The sequence below is a fragment of the Schistocerca americana genome, chromosome 1 (genome assembly GCF_021461395.2).
Source record: "Schistocerca americana isolate TAMUIC-IGC-003095 chromosome 1, iqSchAmer2.1, whole genome shotgun sequence".
NCBI lineage: Eukaryota > Metazoa > Arthropoda > Insecta > Orthoptera > Acrididae > Schistocerca > Schistocerca americana.
In genome coordinates, this window is record NC_060119.1 from 71,225,571 (window position 1) to 71,246,966 (window position 21,396).

At 43.9% G+C, this 21,396-nt stretch overlaps 1 protein-coding gene across 1 annotated transcript in view; it reads left to right on the forward strand.

Annotated features, from left to right (window-relative positions):
• Nucleotides 1-21,396, forward strand: part of LOC124622030 (irregular chiasm C-roughest protein-like) — a 455,626-nt gene that overhangs the window by 413,367 nt on the left and 20,863 nt on the right. Inside the window, exon 6 of the mRNA XM_047147591.1 lies at nt 17,878-18,014. Coding sequence (XP_047003547.1) covers nt 17,878-18,014 — 137 coding nt within the window. The remainder of the gene's footprint in view (nt 1-17,877; nt 18,015-21,396) is intronic.

Sequence of the window (21,396 nt, forward strand, 5' to 3'; positions counted from 1 at the left end):
TTCTTCTTTCACCGACTCCTTACTAGTCCACCTAGTGTTCGGCTCCCTTCCAAAGCACCACATCCCAAACGCCCTAATTTTCATGTCCACTTTGCCAAATACGGTCGTCATTTGATACTTGTAGACTTATGTTGTCCGTTAAAAGTCCTCTTTGCTTGTGCGTCGTGTAAAGTGTGTTATTTTGCGTAGAATGGTTCTGAGCACTATGGGACTTAACATCTATGGTCATCAGTCCCCTATAACTTAGAACTCCTTAAACCTAACTAACCTAAGGACATCACACAACACCCAGTCATCACAATGCAAAGAAAATATTTTGCGTAGAACGTAGCAGAATTTTTCACTGAAGCCGATAGTTTTAGTGCCAATCCTATTCTCGTTTAAAGCCGCTACGTCACTTGCCTACAGTCCGAACAAAGGCCTGGATTGCCAAGTGCGGAATGGGGAGCGCGTTTGTGGTTCCCGTTACTCGCAAAACTACTCAGCGTTCGCATCGTATGCGGACCCCCCAAAATATACTGAGATGTTCAAAGGCCCTAATAGACTTCTTTGGCGCACGCTCGAAGATAATTTAATTTCTATTGAACTTCCGCTGGCAAGCGACGAACTGAACACGCAGGAATAACTCTGTATTAAGAACTTAGACGAGAGTAACAGCTCGATCGACCACTGTGCGTGACGCCGACTCTGGAAGCTCCGCCGCACGTAATGAGAAGTCAGCGCGCACGAAATGTCAGACCGGTGTAATCGTCGAGAGGTGCCCTCTGGCCGGGAGAGAGAGCGCCTTCGTTTTTTCATCGCGAGCCGTGTCAGCATTCATAAAGTTCGTCCCTTATTTAGACACGGCGGGTGGAGAGCGCGCCTGCATTCACAGACAGGTCACGCCAGCACGCGCGCTGCGGGTGTGACGTCTGGCGGAAAGCGCCGCGCGCGCCTGCGACTTTGTCGAGCTGCGGGCCCGGCCTGGCCTGCAGTAGATAGAGTGCGGCACGACAGGTGGCTGCAGTCAGCTGTCTCCGCCCGCCTAGCGTGAGCGCTGTTTCCGGGCGCGGCGGCGTCTGGCCCGGGTAGTTACAGCGGCTTACAGACGACGCCTCTTAATGGTCTGCCGCAAGTGTTCACCCAGCTACCAACCTGTGATTGCCTGCAGCTGCGAAAACCGTCTTATCCAGTTTAGTAAGGAGGAATCACTGTCAATCTGGCTGAAATACTGTACCACTAGGACAGAGAATGAAATGACACTCGTTTCCAACCCTTTACAACCAGAACATCTTTTTTGAAGAACGTACCTAATTAACTTGGATCCCCTGAATACTATGGCACATTGTGTTGTTGTTGTGGTCTTCAGTCCTGAGACTGGTTTGTTGCAGCTCTCCATGATACTCTACCCTGTGCGAGCTTCTTCATCTCCCAGTACCTACTGCAACCTACATCCTTCTGAATCTGTTTAGTGTATTCATCTCGTGGTTTCCCTCCACGCTGCCCTCCAATGCTAAATTTGTGATCCCTTAATGTCGAATGTCCTACCAACCGGTCCCTTCTTCTTGTCAAGTTGTGCTACAAACTCCTCTTCTCCCCAGTTCTATTCAGTACCTCCTCATTAGTTATGTGATCTACCGATCTAATCTTCAGCATTCTTCTGCAGCACCACATTTCGAAAGCTCCTGTTCCCTTCTTGTTTAAACTATTTATCGTCCACATTTCCCTTCCATATGTGGCTACATACCATACAAATACTTTCTGAAACGATTTCCTGACACTCAAATCTATACTCGATGTTAACAAATTTCTCTTCTTCAGAAACGCTTTCCTTGCCATTGCCAGTACACATATTATATGCTCTCTGCTCCCACCATGGTGAGTTATTTTGCTCCTCAAATAGTAGAACTAATTTACTACTTTAAGTGTCTGATTTCCTAATCTAATTCCCGCAGCATCAACTGATTTAATTCGGCTACATTCCATTATGTTCGTTTTGGCTTTGTTGATGTTCATCTTATATCATTCTTTCAAGACACTATCCATTCCGTTCAACTTCTCTTCCAGGTCCATTGCTGTCTCTGACGCAATTACAATGTCATCGGCGAACCTCAAACTTTTTATTTTTTCTCCATGGATTTTAATTCCTACTCCGAAATTTTCTTTTGATTCCTTTACTGTTTGCTCAATATACAGATTGAGTAACGTCGGGGATAGGCTACAATCCTTCTCACTCCCTACCCAACCTCTGCTTCCCTTTCATGCCCCTCGACTCTTATAACTGCCATCTGGTTTCTGTACAATTTGTAAATAGCCTTTCACTCCCTGTATTTTACCCCTGCCACCTTCAGAATTTGAAAGAGAGGATTCCAATCAACATCGTCAAACGCTTTCTCAAATTCTACAAATGCCACAAACCTATGTTTCCCTTTTCTTACTCTATCCTTTAAGATAAGTCGTAGAGTCATTATTACCTCGCGTCTCACAACATTCCTACGGAATCCAAACTGATCTTACCCGTGGTCGCTTCTACCACTTTATCCATTCGTTTGTAAAGAATTCGTGTTAGTATTTTGCAGCCGTGGCTTGTTAAACTGATAGTTTGGTAATTTTCACATCTGTCAGCGGCTGCTTTGTTTTTTCATTGGAATTATTACATTCCTCTTGAAGTCTGAGGGTATTTCGCCTGTCTCATACCTCTTGGTCGCCAAATGGTAGAGTTTTGCAGGACTGGCTCTCCCAAGGCTGTCAGTAGTTCTAATGGAATGTTGTCTACTCCTGGGGCTTTGTTTCGACTTAGGCCTTTCAGTGCTCTGTCAAACTCTTCACGCAGTATCATATCTCCCATTTCATCTTCTTCTACCTCCTCTTCCATTTCTATAATATTGCCCTCCAGTACATAGCCCTTATATAGACCCTCTATATACACCTTCCACCTTTCTGCTTTCCCTTCTTTGCTTAGAACTGGGTTTCCATCTGAGCTCTTGATATACATGCGAGTGGTTCTTTTTTCTCCAAAGGTCTCTTTAATTTTCCTGTAGGCTGTATCTATCTTACCCCTAGTGATACATGGCACATTAGACGATGAGAAATACAGGGAACTGACAAAAGTCATGGGGTACCTCCTAATATCGTGTGGGATCTCCTTTTGCCCCGCGCAGCGCAGCATCTCGACGTGGCATGGACACAAAACGTGTCTGGACGTCCCATGAACAAATGCTGAGTCATGCTGCCTCTACAGCAGTCCATAATGGATAAGGTGTTGCCGGTGTAGTGTTTTGTACAAGAGCTGACCTCTCGATTATGTCCCATGAATGTTCAATAGGACTCTTTTCAGGCGACCTTGGACCAAATAATTCTTTCCAATCGTGCAGTATTTTCTTGAAACCGATCGTAAACGATTGTGGCCAAAAGACATTGCGAGGTGCCGGGATGGAGAAGAGTTTGTACCTCTTTAATCCAGATGAATTTTGCATGAGAACTAGACATGCACTCGACCCTCTGCTTACATACCACCTAATTGATTATGTGAGCAACGGTAACGGAAGTAAATGATGGTGGACCGTGCTAGTTGGTAAAATAAGGAGTGCACACTCACAATTATTTAATAAAAATCGTAATCTACTCAGAAAAAAACCTTATACTAATAATCAACATTAAATGGGATTCTGCACACATCTACGAAGTGACATTTGGATTAAATATTACAATGCGATTTATTATACATCACAACATAAATGTACATAATTATCGACACAAACAGTGGGTTAAAGGACAGGGTATACCGAAATATTATGAGAATAAGAGTTGGCTCGAGAACAAGGGCTCCTACTCTCTGTGATGCAAACGATTGACGATAATAACTGGAGACCCTAATGAATCAAATATTAATTTCCCATCTATATAGCAGTATTGCAGTTAGTAGTGAGAGCTCAAATGGGATCACGTGGAGCAACAAGCAAGGTGGACTTGTAGCAAAGCGAACGCGAGTGCTGCTGAGGGATTCAGTATAAAATTGATACCGTCCTACATGCCGGAGCCGCAAAATACTGCACCAGTACTGAAATCTGCAGCATGTCGTCGGTAGGCAGCGTCCTGATGATGTAGGCGCCGTCTTCTGCCGTGCAGCGACTCTTTGTCAATGCCTGGCCGTGAAGGTTCTCCGATAATACTAAGTTCTACCGAAAACGGGGGACCAAGTCGCAAGACCGTCCAACACCGAGGAAGATCAGATCCCGAATCCTCCTGTGATGCGATGCGAGAGGGAAGCCAACATTGCTCAACTCCCTACTCTCCTCGAAAACTGCGAATCAGCATTCAGTTCTGATTCCAAAATTCTCCCACACCGTCTCGGAGCATCATTCGCGCCAATAGCGACCGTTCCCTCCAATTTAGAGCAGGGCTTTATGACGTCAACTAGCCTCAGATTAAGTTGACCAATCATGCCTCTGCTATTCAGCTGAGGGCATTGAACTTGCATGCCGTTTGACCGATTACGAAAGCAACCTGCCTAGACCACCGGCCATCCTGTACCAGACAGTCGCACTCAGCAGGGCACAGTCCACAAGTATTCTCAAAATCCAGAGGGCAATGCACTCAGTCGGTGCCAGGAATCTTCGTTCCGGACGCGCCGGAACGGTAAACAAATACGGCGGCAACAGACGTCTCGCAGGTCGTTTCGCCCTGCATACAATAGGTGAAACTCGACCGACGTCAGAGTCGTTTCGCCAGGCACCTAAGCCTATTGTACAATCCGGACCCCACAGAATTCAGGCAAGTGCAGCCCCAAATCGGAAACACAGTGTGCCGCGTCCTCCTATGCTCGCCTCGCGCAGGGCACCCAGGGAACTAACCCAAAATGCATGGGAGGCAAGTGAAAAGTAGTTTTTGAGCTCTCAGTACAAGTACTCTCATTACAATAACCTTATTCGGTGTGTTACTACAATTACATAGAACATTCATAAAATTGATGAAAATGAGAGGAGACATGCAAAAGAGGGCATGGAACCTCTCAACATGGGTTATCGTCATCCACAAAAAACGTTGTTTGGGTACGTAACGTCAATTAATGGCCGCAAAACGTCCCCAAGTAGCCGAACATATCAAGGTCCCAGTCCACTCGACGCAAACACATCCCACACCATTATACACACTGCGCAGTGCCTTGTTGACAAATATGGTCCTTAGCTTTGTGGTGTCTGCGCCACGCTCGAACTGTACCGTCAGCGCTTACCAACTCAAATAGGGGCTCTTCTGACCTGGCCACTGATTTCCAGTCGTCTAGGGTCCCACCGACATGTTTACGAGCCCAGGACAAGCGCTACAGGCGATGTCGTTCTCTTAGCAAAGGCACTCGCTACGGTCGTCTGCTGCCATATACCATTAACTCCGAAAATCCCCAAACTGTTTTAACGGATACGTTTGATGTACGTCCCACATTGATTTCTGCGATTCTTTCACTCAGTGTTGCGTGTCTGTTGGCACTGCAACTCTACGCAAACGCGGTTGCTGTCGGTAGTTAAGTGAAGCCCGTCGGGCACTGCATTGCCTGTGGTGAGAGGTAATCCCTGAAATTTGGCAATCTCGGCACACAGCAACTTTCACGTAACTGTCTGAAGAGGTTGATAAATGATTCCAGAGGTGTTTGACGTCTGTTGGGATATCTTTCTGCGTACACTGTACGAGAAAAAAACTGCATTCTTGTGTGTGTGTGATTTGATCATAAGCGCGTTCAACGCCGAGGTTATCGGCGTCCTAGTTTCATTCTTCCTATACTCTCCATACGCCATGAGCATGTTGGCTTTTACTGCAATGGTAAATCCCATCTTTCACTCACAACCTACTGCTTGGACTGTCACACACTGACTGATTAGCAGGTGACAAGGCACTCAAGGAACACACAAGCTCACTGTAAGCCAACACAACATAATCGTACAGAGCAACTACACAGACGGGAAGCCACAAACTAGTGCCGGTGTTTAAACTTTTCAAAGTACGATATCTCGTTAGCAGCTCGCACTGTAATCCTGCATCAAACACCACTAACATTCTAATTTACCCTATTTTTGGCTTATTAACATCTATAGCCATTGTTTCATTTGAAAAAAGTGGATTTTTGCACAAAAATTGGTTTAACGATACAAGCCCTTGACTACCAATCAATTTCCCGAAACGGCACTTTGCGTTTCTTCTGTATATGAAGTGGAAATTTTAGGTGATTCACTCCGTATTTGCACATGCTCCTTCAAAACTTTTCTGTAAAACTCTTTCACTCATCGACATCTGCTTCCCTAATCTTCTCTTTCTCCTTCCCTCGCTCCATTCTTATGCAGTACCTTTGTATTGTACATAGCGTACAGTGTCATACATCCATACGTTTGTTCGATTCGCTGATGGTATCTGTTAGTATGAGGCCAAATTTCTCTAATTTTAGAATCATAGGTATGTTGGGTGATGTGTGTAAGAGGTAAGAGGAAGGTTTCTATTAGTTATAAATTTATGAAGATGACTTTTGTAATTTTGCTAGGTTTCTCGTTATATAATGCCTCTTCTGCAGCCATTCAAATTCCGTTTCTGTGACTTTTTCGCGGGGGTTAAACGTACCCATATCGGATCACACAGTTTTTCGTTGAGAGTTTCCTATCACTTCCGTTTATTCATTTTGATTATGGTACCAGATCGAATAGAAAGTGTTGGGGAACTCATCTAACAAGGGATATTTAAGGGACATCTTTCGTGCTCACTTGATTCCAATAAATGGGCATTTGGCATCTGTCTTGATGTTTTTCGTCGTTATTTGTCGTTTTTCGTGTACGAGGGTCGTTCAATAAGTAATTCCCCACAGTTTGTTCTCATAACATATTTACTGTAAAGGGGAGTGCGTATGGTGAAATTGGTCAAAAAGTGACATTTTCTGTTTATTATCTCTTATTTATATTTTATCTCTCCTGAATAATTTGGTACGTCATCTGTCGATTAATTCCAATTGTAAGTGTACTTTTAATCAGTTCAAAGTTAATAGTGCAAGTGAAAAAAATCCGGTCTTCCTGTATTGACTTGCTATCTCTGGAACTGTTGAATCTACGAGACTGTGGTCTTCAGCTATTTATTTCTAGAATTCATGTTAAGAGGTTGAAGGCACTATGTAAACAGAAATGGCAGTATTGCACATGGATCCTGTGGATTTACTTCGTGGGAGTAGTGTTTTATAGGTGTTGAACTGTAAACAGTGTGGTTTGGTGTACTATTAATTGATCTTATACCTCTTTCCAGCATTACGAAAAGAAATCGCTACTTTTAAGAAGCGACTTTTCCATGGAAGTCAGCATACGACTGGATCTGAATCCAGTGCTGATCCTGAAATAGATGTTCCACAGACACACGAAAAGAACACCCCTACTAGTTCTTCGAGGAGGAAACTTGGAAGCCATGAGGATTTATATATTGACAAAGGAGATCATGTAAATAGTTAGGTCAAGTTTTATTAGATTTGCGTGTGTTAGGAAAAGTTTTACAAGATGCTGTATCACGTAACGTTTGTGGTGAGCAAATTAGCATCTTTGAGGACACATCTCCAAAGTGGACTAGCTAACAAACTTGTTGTTCAGTGCATAGTTTGCAGGCTCTCTACGTCTTTCTAGACTTCTCAAAAGTTCAATACTGACTTGTTTGAGAGCAATATTAGATTCTTGGATGGAATGAGGTGCATAGGTAAAGGAGTGTCTGCAGCTCATGTATTATGTGCGACGCTGAACTTGTCAATCCCACCAACCAGATCAAGTAAGTACACAGAAGTCATTGGTGAATGTGTCGGCTCTGTTGCTGTTGCTTCTATGAAAGCCGCTGCTAAAGAAGCAGTAGAATTACATAACACGACAGACTTCCCTGTGACAGTTGATGGTACTTGACAGAAGAGAGGCCACACATCTAGGAATGCAGTAGCAACTGTCACTAGTGTTGACGCAGGTAGAATTTTAGACAGCGAAGTGCTAACTAAATACTGCCGTCAGTGTAAATCAGTTGACAATGAAACAAGCGAAAGTCATAAAGCAAATTGTGAGAAGAATTATGAGGGAAGTAGTTGGGCAACGGAGGCTGCTGCAGTTGTTTCTATGTTCAGATGCGTATTACTGGAAAGAGGTGTGCGCTACAATGAGTGCTTGGGGGGTGGTGATTCGAAGGCCTTCAAATCAGTCGTGGAAAGCCAGTCTAACGGTGGAAAGAATATTTTGAAGATTGAATGTGTGGGCCACTTTCAACAACGGATGGTAACACACCTCCGAAAATTGAAGCAGATAAAAGGAAAAGAGAAGTTATCAGGTGAAAAGACTGCAAATGGTAAAGAAAGGCTTACGGACAAAAACATTGATGAACTAAAGCAATATTATAGAACGGCACTAAGGGACAACGCACGTGACCTAAAAGGAATGAAAAGAGCAGTGTGGGCTACATTTTTCCACAAAACATCCACTAAAGGTGCTCCTATACATGATCTTTGCCCACCTGGTGCTGGTTCATGGTGCAAGTACCACAAAGCTCAGGCAGCGGGTGCAGAGGAACAATTTAGGCACAAAAACAGCATACCATCTGCAGTGATGGACGTAATTAAGCCAATATATAGCGAGTTAGCTCATCCTGATCTTCTTTCCAATATCTCCATGGTCGGAAGCAAAACCTGAATGAGTCTTTCAATAATGTCATTTGGACCTGCATACCAAAAAATGTCTTTTTAGGCCTGAAAATTCTATGCTTGGGTGTTTTTGATGCTGTGACAACACTTAATGATGGTAATAACGGAAGAATTATGATGCTAGAGCAACTTGGCATCACTCCAGGAGCCAACACGGTGCAAGCCTTCCAGCGAATGGCTCGACTCAGGATCATGAAAGCGCAGCATGAAGCAGAGAAAACAACTGAAGAAGCAAGAAGCAGGAAAAGAAGGAATCTTCTAGGTTTGCAGGATGATCGAGTACACGATAATGCTGGTGTTGTGACTTGGCAAGACAGCCAAGCCACTAGGAGGTCAAGCCGAAAGGCACGCGTTTAAGCTCACGCAGGCTGACGTGAGGTCTGGAACAGTTAAAGGATTTGAGTCTAGCAAATAAACTACGTAGCTGTTGGAATACTTTAATCCATAATTGGTGAACATCGGTCTGACGGTACTACATCACAAGATAAGTAGCAACTGATAATGGCGCCTTGCTAGGTCGTAGCAAATGACGTAGCTGAAGGCTATGCTAACTATCGTCTCGGCAAATGAGAGCGTAATTTGTCAGTGAACCATTGCTAGCAAAGTCGGCTGTACAACTGGGGTGAGTGCTAGGAAGTCTCTCTAGGCCTGCCGTGTGGCGGCGCTCGGTCTGCAATCACTGACAGTGGCGACACGCGGGTCCGACGTATACTAACCGACCGCGGCCGATTTAAAGGCTACCACCTGGCAAGTGTGGTGTCTGGCGGTGACACCACAGCTGGTAATGCTGATTATGGGCCTGGCTGTTTCTAGGAACTGGCACGGTTCCACATGTGAGTTAATATCAAATAAAATTCTTGAACTTGATTTCCCGGATATGACATTTTTTAAAGTATTTGACTCATTATCTCAGGGGCTATTACAGATACATATGTCTTTTTTAACACCATGTTACCTCTTAGTATGGTGCACCTGCTGAACCACCAAAACATCTCTACTTGTAACGATTTTTACTTAGAGAAGGAGCAGGAGTCTTTTTTTTTTAAATTGAACATAATTTTTGAAGAAATCATAACGAACAAATTATTTGTCTGTATATTCTGATCCTGGTTCAGTAATCTGAAAGTCACAGATCTCAATCTCTCAAAATTCTGAGATAAAGGGTCGTCAATATAGCAAATTTAACACTGTAGGTATAGGATGTACGTATTCCCTTTAGAATTTGGTAACAGTATACATCAACATTTCTTTGTGTGTCCTATTTTTCTACGTACTCTCGATCAAGTTTCATGGTCGTGCACCAACGTTTTGGAGGAGCATGTATTCCCTACTGGTAAAAGCTCTTGTCCTGTAGGCATAGACATGTTCCGGGCTCCTGTGAAGTTTCGAACCGTTCTGGCATATGGCAGAGTCGTAGTACAGCGTCAAAATGGCGTCTACATACGTCTCACATTACAAGCAGCGTGCTGTTATTGAATTCTTGGGCACAGAAAAAGAAACTATGATGAACATCCGTAAACGTTGATCATAGAATGAACGCTTTCACGGCAAGTGTTGTCATCACTTAACACTTCCGGGCTGAGATGCCGTGGTCCATACATTAGACTCTCCCTTGACGTTTCGCTTTCGACTGCGGAAGGCATCCTCCGAGGACAATCACCAGTTCGCCGATTGTCCTCGGAGGATGCGTTCTGCAGTCGAAAGCGAAACGTCAAGGGAGAGTCTAATGTATGGACCACGGCATCTCAGCCCGGAAGTGTTGAGTGATGATCCATAAACGTTTGTGTGCAGTGTACTGCGATGCTGCAGGTGATAGGAGTACAGTCGAGCGATGGATAGAGAATATGACAGCCTGAGGAAACGCTCTGGACATCCTGTCACAGTCACTGCTCCAGACATGCTGAATCGTGCGGATGCTATTATTCGTGCCGACCAGCGCTTCATAACTAGACAATTGGCTTTACAGTTGTCGGTCAGCATTGGAAGTACGTTTGCAATGATCGAGACTCTCGGATAATCAAAGAGGTCCTCACGATGGTTTCCACAAATGCTCACAGAGGACGAAAAAATTCAAAGAAAGGCCATTTCACCTGAATCGTCGGAGCGGTTTGAGGCCAAAGGAGAGGCCTTTCGGTCATGGATCGTTACGGAGTTCGAAAGCTGGGTCCATCACTTTGCGCCGTAAACAAAAAGGCAGTCCATGGAGTGGTATCATCCTCATTCACAACAAAGGAAGAAATTCAAGACAATCCCCTCTGCCAGAAAAGTCATGGTGACAGTCTTCTGGGATTGTGATGGCGTCAGTCTCTCGGATGTGATGCCAAGAGAGTCAACTATCAATTAAGAGGCATAAGTGAAGACTCTGAATAAACTCAAGAACCGTTTCCGTCATGTTAGATCGGACAAGAATCCAGTAGAAATCTTGGCCCAAGGCGATAATGCACGCCAACACACAAGTCTGAGAACCCGGGAACACACCACCAAATTGGGATGGACATATGAACATCATTGTCTCTTCCACCTTACAGTCCAGTCCTGGAACCCTTGGTCTTCCATCTCTTTGGGCCGTTTAAAGATTCTCTATGAGGAACACACTTCGAAGATGACGAGAGTGTCAGTCATGCAGTGAAAACATGGCTACGCCTATTGGGTAAGATCTTTTACGAGCAGGGAATACATGCTCTTCCACAACGTTGGCGTACGCCATAGAACGTGATGGAGACCACGTAGAAAAAAATTCACAGATGACTTAACTGAACAGAAGGAAAAATGTTACTGCCAACGTTCTTTGGAAACTGAACTGAGCATTTGTGAAAGATTAAGAGCTTGGATGTGGGTGCGATAGTAGCAGAAAAACAATGAACTCTGTACAATTTACAGCCGCGAGGCTTAACAGTGAGTACAAGGATTAATCATGTGGCACACCGGGATATAAAGAACACAGATCCACGTATTCTAATGTAAGCAATTTACAGTCAGGAGATGGCCCATGTCATTGAGACGGGTTGCGCACTCTGCCCGGTAGACTTAATAGATTCATGTAGTAAACTGTTCCTACAAGATTATTAGAGCACTTAAAAAGCAGTTCTCATTAAACGTGGAAATGATGAAAGATATACAATGACAAAAATATGAAAACAGACTGCCGCAGATTAGACCGAAACAAAACTAAACTTCACATCTCTGAATGTAAATTAATAACAGTCTGATAGGGTTAAGTGAAAGAACCATTAACATTCAAGATGCACTGAACAGTCAGTAATTAATGTTAATGTTGTTGTTGTGGTCTTCAGTCCATAGACTGGTATGATGCAGATCTCGATACTACTCTATCCTGTGGAAGCTTCCTGATCTCCCAGTACCTACTGCAACTTACATCCTTCTGAATCTGTTTAGTGTATTCATCTCTTGGTCTCCCTCTCAATTTTTACCCTCCACACTGCCCTCCAATACTGAAATGGTGATCTACTGGTGCCTCAGAATACACCATACCAACCGATCCCTTCGTCTAGTCAAGTTGTGCCACAAATGTCGCCCCAATTCTATTCAATTCCTCTTCATTAGTTATGTGATCTACCCATCTAATCTTCAGCACTCTTCTGTAGCACCAATTTCAAAAGTTTCTATTCTCTTCTTGTCTAAACTATTTATCGTCCACGTTTCACTTCCACACATGGCTACACTCCATACCAATACATTCAGAAACGACTTCCTGACACTTCAATCTAAAGCTGCATGCCCTTGAGAATGTTGATATCAGAGCACAAGCACTTACACTTTCGTGCAATACCTCGCAAACGCTTTGAGAGTGATTTAGGACCTACTCTTTGAACAATCTGGCAGACGACCAAATATTAGGAGCGCACAACCAGTGGCAGAACCCGCTGCCACGGCACTAAAATCAAATGAAGCTGGACAGGTCACACGATAGTTAAGTTCCCCTTGTAATTAACCGTGCGTACCCGGGGAACTGAAAGCGTCTGTTCTACTGCGCTTCTCACCGGATGAATTGTCTCCTGTGGTCCGCAGGCATTGCGGTGGACGAAGTAGCCAAGTGCTAGTTTCCCAGTCCCAGTCACGACCCATCGGGCTGCAGCATGCGTCGTCACGTGTCGTGTAGTTACATCTCCGCCAACGAGCTAGTGAAGATAGTGCTAGTGAGAGCAGCGTGGCGTACTGCGGCCGATTGATGTATGCCATGCAACTGGTCAGCTACAGCACGGGAACAGATTGAGAGCGATCCCATGTGGGCAGCCCTCTACAGGCGGGCATGTGATGCAAAAATGGCTCTGAGCACTATGCGACTTAACTTCTGAGGTCATCAGTCACCTAGAACTTACAACAGAACCTCCCCATCGCACCCCCTTCAGATTTAGTTATAAGTTGGCACAGTGGATAGGCCTTGATAAACTGAACACAGATCAATTGAGAAAACAGGAAGCAGTTGTGTGGAACTGTGAAAAAATAAGCAAAATATACAAACTGAGTAGTCAATGGATCACATAAGCACCATAATGGACTATGTGACATCAGGAGCGCTGTGGTCTCGTGGTAGCGTGAGCAGCTGGAGAGCCAGAGGTCCTTGGTTCAAGTCTTCCCTCAACGGAAAATTTTACTTTCTTTATTTTTGCATAGTTATTATCTGTCCGTTCGTTCATTGACATCTCTGTTCACTGTAATAAGTTTAGTGTCTGTGTTTTGCGACCGCATCGCAAAACCGTGCGATTAGTAGACGAATAGACGTGCCTCTCCAATGGGAACAGAAAACATTTGTCGCAAGGTCTTAGGTCAACCGATTCCTCCACAGGAAAACACATCTGATATATTCTATACGACACTGGTGACGGCATGTGCGTCACATGACAGGAATATATTATCGACCCACCTAACTTGTACACTTGGCGAATGGGTAAAAAGTGTTGTGTCTAGACAAGACAGCCTAGACACAATGAGAGGAAGCCGAAAGGCACGCGCTAAGCTAAAGCTGGATGGTGTGAGGTCTGAAACAGGATACGTAATGAATGCTATAAAGAAAAGTACGTAGCTGCTGGAATACTTAACTTTAATCCATCCTTGTGGTACATCTGGAGATTGTGGCGATACAAGTGAGACTCTGTAGATACATGCAATGTTACTAATGGCGCCTTGCTAGGTCTTAGCCATTGACTTAGCTGAAGGCTATTCTAACCATCTGCTCTGCAAATGAGCAAGGCTTCGTCAGTATACATCTCTAGCTACGTCGTCCGTACAACTGGGCCGAGTGCTCTTCCGTATCTCGAGACCTGCCTTGTGGTGGCGCTCGGTCTGCGATCACACAGTGGCGACACGCGGGTCCGACATGTACTAATGGACCGCGGCCGATTTAAAACTACCACCTAGCAAGTGTGGTGTCTGGCGGTGACACCACAAAAAGATTCTTCTACCTTGCCCGATTTAGGTTTTCTTGTGGATGTGATAATCACTCCCAAAAAAGTGATGAAAAGATAAGAGTTTGTCACGTAAACTGAAAATAAAAAATTAGGCTTTTCACTCGATGGAAGATTTGAACCTAGGACCTTTCGTTCCGCAGCTGCTCACGTTACCACGAGACCACGGCGCTCCTGCGTTCATATTGTCCTTAATGTTGCATATCTTCCCTTGAACTACTCAGTCTGTATATTTGGTTTATTTTTTCACAATTCCACACAACTTCTTCCTGTTTTCTCAATTGATCTGTGTTCAGATTTTTAAGGCCTATCCACTGTGCCAACTTATAACTACATCTGAGGGGGGTGCGATGGGGAGGTTCCCTTGTTAGAACTAATTAAACCTAACTAACCTAAGGACATCACACACATCCATGCTCGAGGCAGGATTTGAACCTGCGTCCGTAGCAGTCACGCGGTTCCAGACTGAAGCGCCTTTAACCGCACGGCCACACCGGCCGGCATGTATTGCAAGTTGGACGCTCTCGCGAGACGCTGTAGCAGTCGTCGCTATTTACAAAGTCAACAATCTGATAGAGCTTCGATTACAAGGAGAAACTCTTCGGTGGCATTCCGTCTAATTCAAAGGAAACGGCCAGGAGAATAGGCGAAAGGAGTGCTATTACAAAAAAAAAAAAAAAAAAGCGTAAAAAAAGTCTTATGTTGAAGTGACATGTTCCACATCATTACAAAATGTCTTGTTCATGATCTGTGGAACAAGTATTAATGTAATGTAATACGACAAAACTAGTCCCCGTACGAATCGGACAACGACATCTGCCATCGCTGACGTAGGGTTCCAAGTACTGCCGCACCCACCGAATACTCCTGACTTGGCCCCTTCTTATAACCACCTATTGTGGGCTATGAAGAAACCTTCGCGCGGACATCACTTCATGTAGTGCAGGAAGTGCGATTAGTTTCCCTGCGCTGGGTGCCACAGACTCCAAAAACGTGTTTCGTCGAGGGCCTACAAAAAGTAACACATCGTTGACGCAAATACGTGCAGCCTAACGGAAACTATGTTGAGAAGGTGCATGTATCTGCAAAGGCACGAAAGTGCTCAGCACTTGGTCGAAAAACACCATTGAATTAGTATCTAGCATTACAGGCAAACGGTAGAAATCCTGCCATTCAAAATAATGTATGGTTTGAGCCAGGATGTACGTATTTATAATATCACAACAAAATATTAGGCCACACAGTGTACAACAGCACAGAATCGACGTGAAACCGATTTTTCACAATTTTGCGTGAAATATAACGAGATCAGTCACCAGATACAGTGACACTATATATTATATGTACTTCACGACAACATAGGCGACATTGAAAATGGAAATATTCCGAAACAGCTGCGGTAATAATCAGTAAATGTTTTACACAGTGATACTGTAACCTTACTTAATGTTAATGCGAGACATATATTTCAGTGCAGGCCCAATCATCAAGAAGGTAATCCGGTTATTTTCAATATCTGTGACTGTTCTAATAACTGCCATGATCAGTGAGTAGTTATTTATACTGTTTTGGTCATTTATTGTTGTTGTTGTTGTGGTCTTCAGTCCTGAGACTGGTTTGATACAGCTCTCCATGCTACTCTATCCTGTGCAGGGCATTTATTGTTTTCTTAATCATTCCAATAGCTCTTTTAATGTAAAGTTCTCCTGTAATGTTAGGAGTTTTCTGTTGTCGATTCTAATAATTTTCATATCCTGTCCCATTTCAGATTATTCTTGCCCGTGCTTTCTTAAGTGTTCAGGAAAGATGAAAGCGTTATTTCAATATTGCCTGGTTCTTATATGTTCGTAGCATTTTGAAATTTCTGTCATCGTCGTTATGATACTATGTGTACTGTGTACTGGACGATACTCCAAAAGAGTTCCCCTCTTTTCGTGAAAGGATCGCAACCTTTTTGCACTTGGCATATTGAGTCACTGAAGTGTAGCTCTAAATACAGGCTTTCGTTCTCAGAAACAACTCTGAAGTCAGGCGAAACACCATAGTGTAATGACTTGGAAAACTTAAGGGCGAAAGTAGTTTTCGCGTGATGTTTCACTACCAGGCAACATACCTTGATGGAATTTGAACTATGCATAGAAGGCACTGTTACAGTGTGGTGCAGAAAGTAAGGACAAGTAAAACGACACTTTAACTCAAAGAAAATAACTACGCTGATGTAACCGCCATTTGTGATGGTCCTCAGGAAAATGTAAATGTGAGATATGATTTTTTATAGGATATGCGGTAACCAGGGATATAAGTGCACGTTCTGAAATACGCTGCTTGCTGGCCATAACGTTAGTACGGAGTTCTTGCAGTAGACGTCCCGTTCCTCCACTAGGGAGCCAGGGAGGTTGACAGCTGGTGAATGGGCGTTGTTTCATGTGGACGTGCCCCAAATGGTTCAAATGGCTCTGAGCACTATGGGACTTAAGAACTGAGGTCATCAGTCCCATAGACTTAGAACTACTTAAACCTAACTAACCTAACTACATCACACACATACATGCCCGAGGCAGGACTCGAACCTGCGACCGTAGCAACAGCGTGGTTCCGGAATGAATCGCCTAGAACCGCTCGGTCACAGCACCCGGACTATACGTCCCCCCTGCGCATGTAACGCGTGCTGGGTTGGATTTCAATCTACGAAAGGAGCTGCCCAGTCCATTCACCAAATATCCTCTCGTTGTAAGAGCTCCTCTACCTGTGCTCTTCAATTCAGTCGCGCATTCTCATCATAAATATGAAGTCAATGCCGAATCCGCCCCCAAAAACTCGCACATGAAGGAGTTCAATGCCACAATAACGTTGACAATCGAGTGATTTCAGAAATTTGGATGTATGTTCGCCCTTGAAACATTGCCCCTACCACTCCATAACGCGTGGATCATCAAAACAAATCATGTCCTACAATGCTCCTGGGTACATTACCTGTTTTCACATCTCGCCATACGAGCATACGTCCAGAACCATTAGTCATATTGAATCAGCTCTCATCCATTTAGAGCCCACTCCTTGTTGGCCTTGTCCCACGCTCTCCGGCACCATCAAAGACGATGCTGCTGATGTGCTCGTGCTCGTCGTCAGGCAGTGAGAGCAGTCCTATACAGTCTCCGTGCCATTGTGAAGAGTGAGACTGCGCGCATTGCAGTCCTGTGAAATTTGGTTGCAGTTGCACCCACTGTTTGATGTGGGTCCTTAGATGCATGTTGCTGTTGTGGTCTGTTGCTGCAGTTGACTGCGGTTGATGATCACCTGTTCTTTGCCCAGCAGTGTCTGTGGTTCGGAATACGCCCCACACACGTGAAACAACGCTGTACACAACAGACAATTCTTATGCTACATACGTCACACTTCATCCTTCTTCCAGTTTCGTGATAACTCTTCTCAGTGCGAAGTCATCCAGATGTTGCCTTCGGGCCTTGTCTTAATGAAGAACATCATCAAACTGTGCAGTAATTGCTCGCTGATTGGTACACACAGACTCTCCTCCTGCACCTTCCAGTGCCTCGTGTTGGCGGGCCTGCACCATTTGGCGCTATAATCACGTTGACCTCATGCCATGCGACGTTCAGCTACCCATGATATACAGGTATAAAGTGTGCAGAAATTCACTGACAGGACAAGAATCGCAGTGACGCAGCCAAGTATTCAGAATGTAAACCAAAACAATTCCTGACGCACAAGCCTGTGGCCGTATAGCTGGTAAGTGCTGTATATCCACTGTGTTTGCCCTTGCAGCGTGAAGACGGACATGGGACCCGGCATGGCGACCAGCCGGCTGTACATCGCCAACGCGAACCGCCGCGACTCCGGCAACTACACGTGCGCCCTGGCGGCCGTCGCCAGCACCACCGTCTTCGTCTACGTCATCAGTGGTGAGTTGAGTGCCGCAGGTGTTGGCTACCATCCTCAAACTACAGTGTATTTGTACTGGAACAAACAACTGTGCGGCCACCCACAGCAAGGTGCTGTATTTCCGGAACTGGCAAAGTAACTCTGGTCATACCTTAGTAGGGGAAACAGACAGTACCAAATGACAACGTCCATCACAGACATGTAACGTTCCATCTGACTCGATTACTTGCACAATAATGTAATACAGTTCACTGTGTTGTCTAGTCATATTTGCTTCAAGTGTTTAGTGCGTATCAACTGTCAGCAGAGAATGAAAATTCTGTCTTTTTATGATTAATGGCATGGTGGTAAGGGCAGAACTTTTGCAGTTTATTCCATGTCTATTCTATCTTCCTGTTACCTTTAACCGTGTAGCTTTACAGTGTAGAGCATACTTTGGTCAGCAGCGTAGATACTCTGGCAGTAGGGAACGGCAAATATCTATTTGCACAGTATTGTACTGACTACTTTGAGCATTTCTCTCTTTCACAACATTTTTCACATGTTTCGGGTGATACCATTGTATGATGATGGCAGTAGCCGAAGCATGACAGTATATAACAAATAAATAAGCACACTAGACAATCTAAACGGTATTACTCGCCGACGTTCACAATGATAGTGGACTTTTTCGAGACTCTTTGTGTCCTTTGTTAATGAGATCGACCATGCGTCAGTGAGCTACGGATTTTACTTAGTAAGGCCTGGGAAGCATAAACACAGCGTTAAAAACCAGTTTTAAGTATTATAAGAATAGGAGATGAATGATCTAGTTATAAAAGGTCAAACAAATCATGAGCATTTCCGGAAGCGTTTACACTCACGTGTCGTAGCTGGCACTTACTAGGCAAGCAAATAACAGTTAATTTATGTCTAGTTGATTGCTTAAGCTGACAAATCAAAGCAAAGGAGGCCGCTTTTTTTCTTTTGTTTGAGTGAGGCTTGACTTCGCAGTGACCTGCCATTGGAGATGTGAAACATTAATGTAAAGTGATAAGCCACACTACGGAAACGGAACTGCACTGACGAACTCGATATAAGACAATGTGACGTGAAATATAGTTGATGACATTACCATAATTGGATGTCTTGCAGTATCCATTTGCGTAGAGATAACTGCAATTAACTCCTCTATATAAATAATAACATAAATGTTCGTTTGCTCTAACTCTTAAATCTCACTAACTGTTTTGAAAGTTTGACGCAACGTTTTATTCAAATACGCTCCCGTTGTTATATGCCTATCTTTAATCTATATGTATTATGTGAACAAATATGTAACATATAAAGGGGAATCGTTATTACCAATATCCTCGAAAATTAAAATTTTTACTCACTACTCTAATGGACATTTGGATGAATATAGGCTACATATTTTTCAGTGTACATAATATACACATATTTATCAGATACGTAATAGTCAAACGTTGTCGGCTAACAGAAAAGTGTTATTTGTGGTTTATCGGGTTATGATTAGAACACTATTAAGGAATCTGAATTTGCAGTAACAATAAACAAGGTGCAGGGTCGGAGAGTAGGAGAAAGAACAGGAAGACAGAAGGTGGAATCAGCGGATATAGAAAGCAGGAGATGGACAGAGGGACAGAAGGGGATTGGGAGGGAGGGGGGAGAAGGAGAAGATAGAAATGGAGAGGACGGGATGGACAGAGGGGGAGGGAGAGAGAGGGACCTGGAGGAGACAGAGGCAGCGAGGGGAGGAGAATATACAAAGAAAGAAGGGAGAAGGTGATAAACAGAGAGAGGGGGAGAGAGAGGGCTAGGAGGGGATGGAGAGAGGCCGGTGGAAAAGACCATCAGAGAGAGGAGGGCTGAGGTGAGTGACAGAGAGAGGGAAGGAGGAGGAGATGGATGAAGAGAGGGAAGAGGTGGAGATGGGGTTGAGTAGGAGTTAAGGAGGTATAATCAATTTGCATATATATTAGAAACGTGTGCTTTCTCTTCACTTTCTTTTCCATTCGTCAGAGAAAGCCGCAACAACGCGTGGCCGGGAACACCTAATATTACAATTAAGTAACCGATAATATTAGGCTGGGAGGCTGACGAAAAAGACCGACCATCGTAAAGCTAGCGGGGTTGGCCACATCAAGTCGTCTGTAACCGTATGTTGTTATCAGACTCGGTGGCCTGGCTTAGTCTAGCCTTAAGTTAATTTTCGATGGGCCAGTTTGATGATGGGATTGCTTAAGTGTCAGACATTAGTCTCTAGATTCAGTTGCTTATGCTTCAGCACTCGAGAAGATCTTATGTATAGGGTTGTTTCACATATGTAGATCGTTGCCCGTGACTGGTTCCTGCAGTGGTCTTCAGTCCAACGACTGGTTTGATGCCGCTTTCCACGCTAGTCTGTCTTAACACCAGTCTGTTCATCTGTTTGTCGCTACAGCAGTCTATAAGAGCTTGAAGCTCATTACTGTGGTTCAGCCTTGAGCTCCCTCTACAATTCTCACTTCCATTTCTCTTAGTAACCACATTGTGTCACCTATTTTGCCCTACTAACCGATTCTTTCTTTCAGTAAAGTTGTAACTCGGTCTTTTCTCCGCCATTAATTTCAGTACCTCGCTACTAGTGTTTCGATCTACCCATCCAATCTTCCGCATTCTTCGGTAGCACAACATTTCAATATGTTCCCTTCCTTTCTAGTCTGCCCCGATTATCATCCACGTTTAACTTCAGTTTAGCGGTACACATAACAGTATACTTTCTTAAAAGAATCCATAATACTTACATTTTTGATATTATATAGGAAAAACTTTCTGATGTTTTGGAAAATTATATTTATATGGGCAATAACGGGCCTCTGGCTTCTTTCGACATCTTCAGATAACAACTGAATGTCGCAAAACATAGATACATTGACGTGCGACTTACACAGGTATCATTTACTCAGAGGCTGCAAAAATGATGGAATGTGTAAAGCTTATATGGGGAAATATTACAATTTTCACGCACAAACAATGACTTAACTAAAAGAGGAAACAAATATTTTGTGGAGGTACGTTCGACAAAAGGTCAAAAATAATTTTGAAAAAAGGTTCAGTATCAACCAAATTCGATTCTGTACGCAGAACGATAAGAAAACACCATGTTATCCAATAGCAGCTATCCACTATCGTCGACAGAGCGACAATCCAACGGATTCGCGGCAGTACATGTCACCATACAACCTTATTGGTGTGTGGCCAGAGGCGGTTCTTTAGAGCAAGTACAGGGGCCTTAGTTTACGTCATTTAGTGCAAATAATGACATCTATGTTACAAATTAACTAACAGATTTTCATTGCAATACAGTAGTTTAAAACCCTTCTTTCTTTTTTTGTAATATCAAAAGTCAACAAGCATATT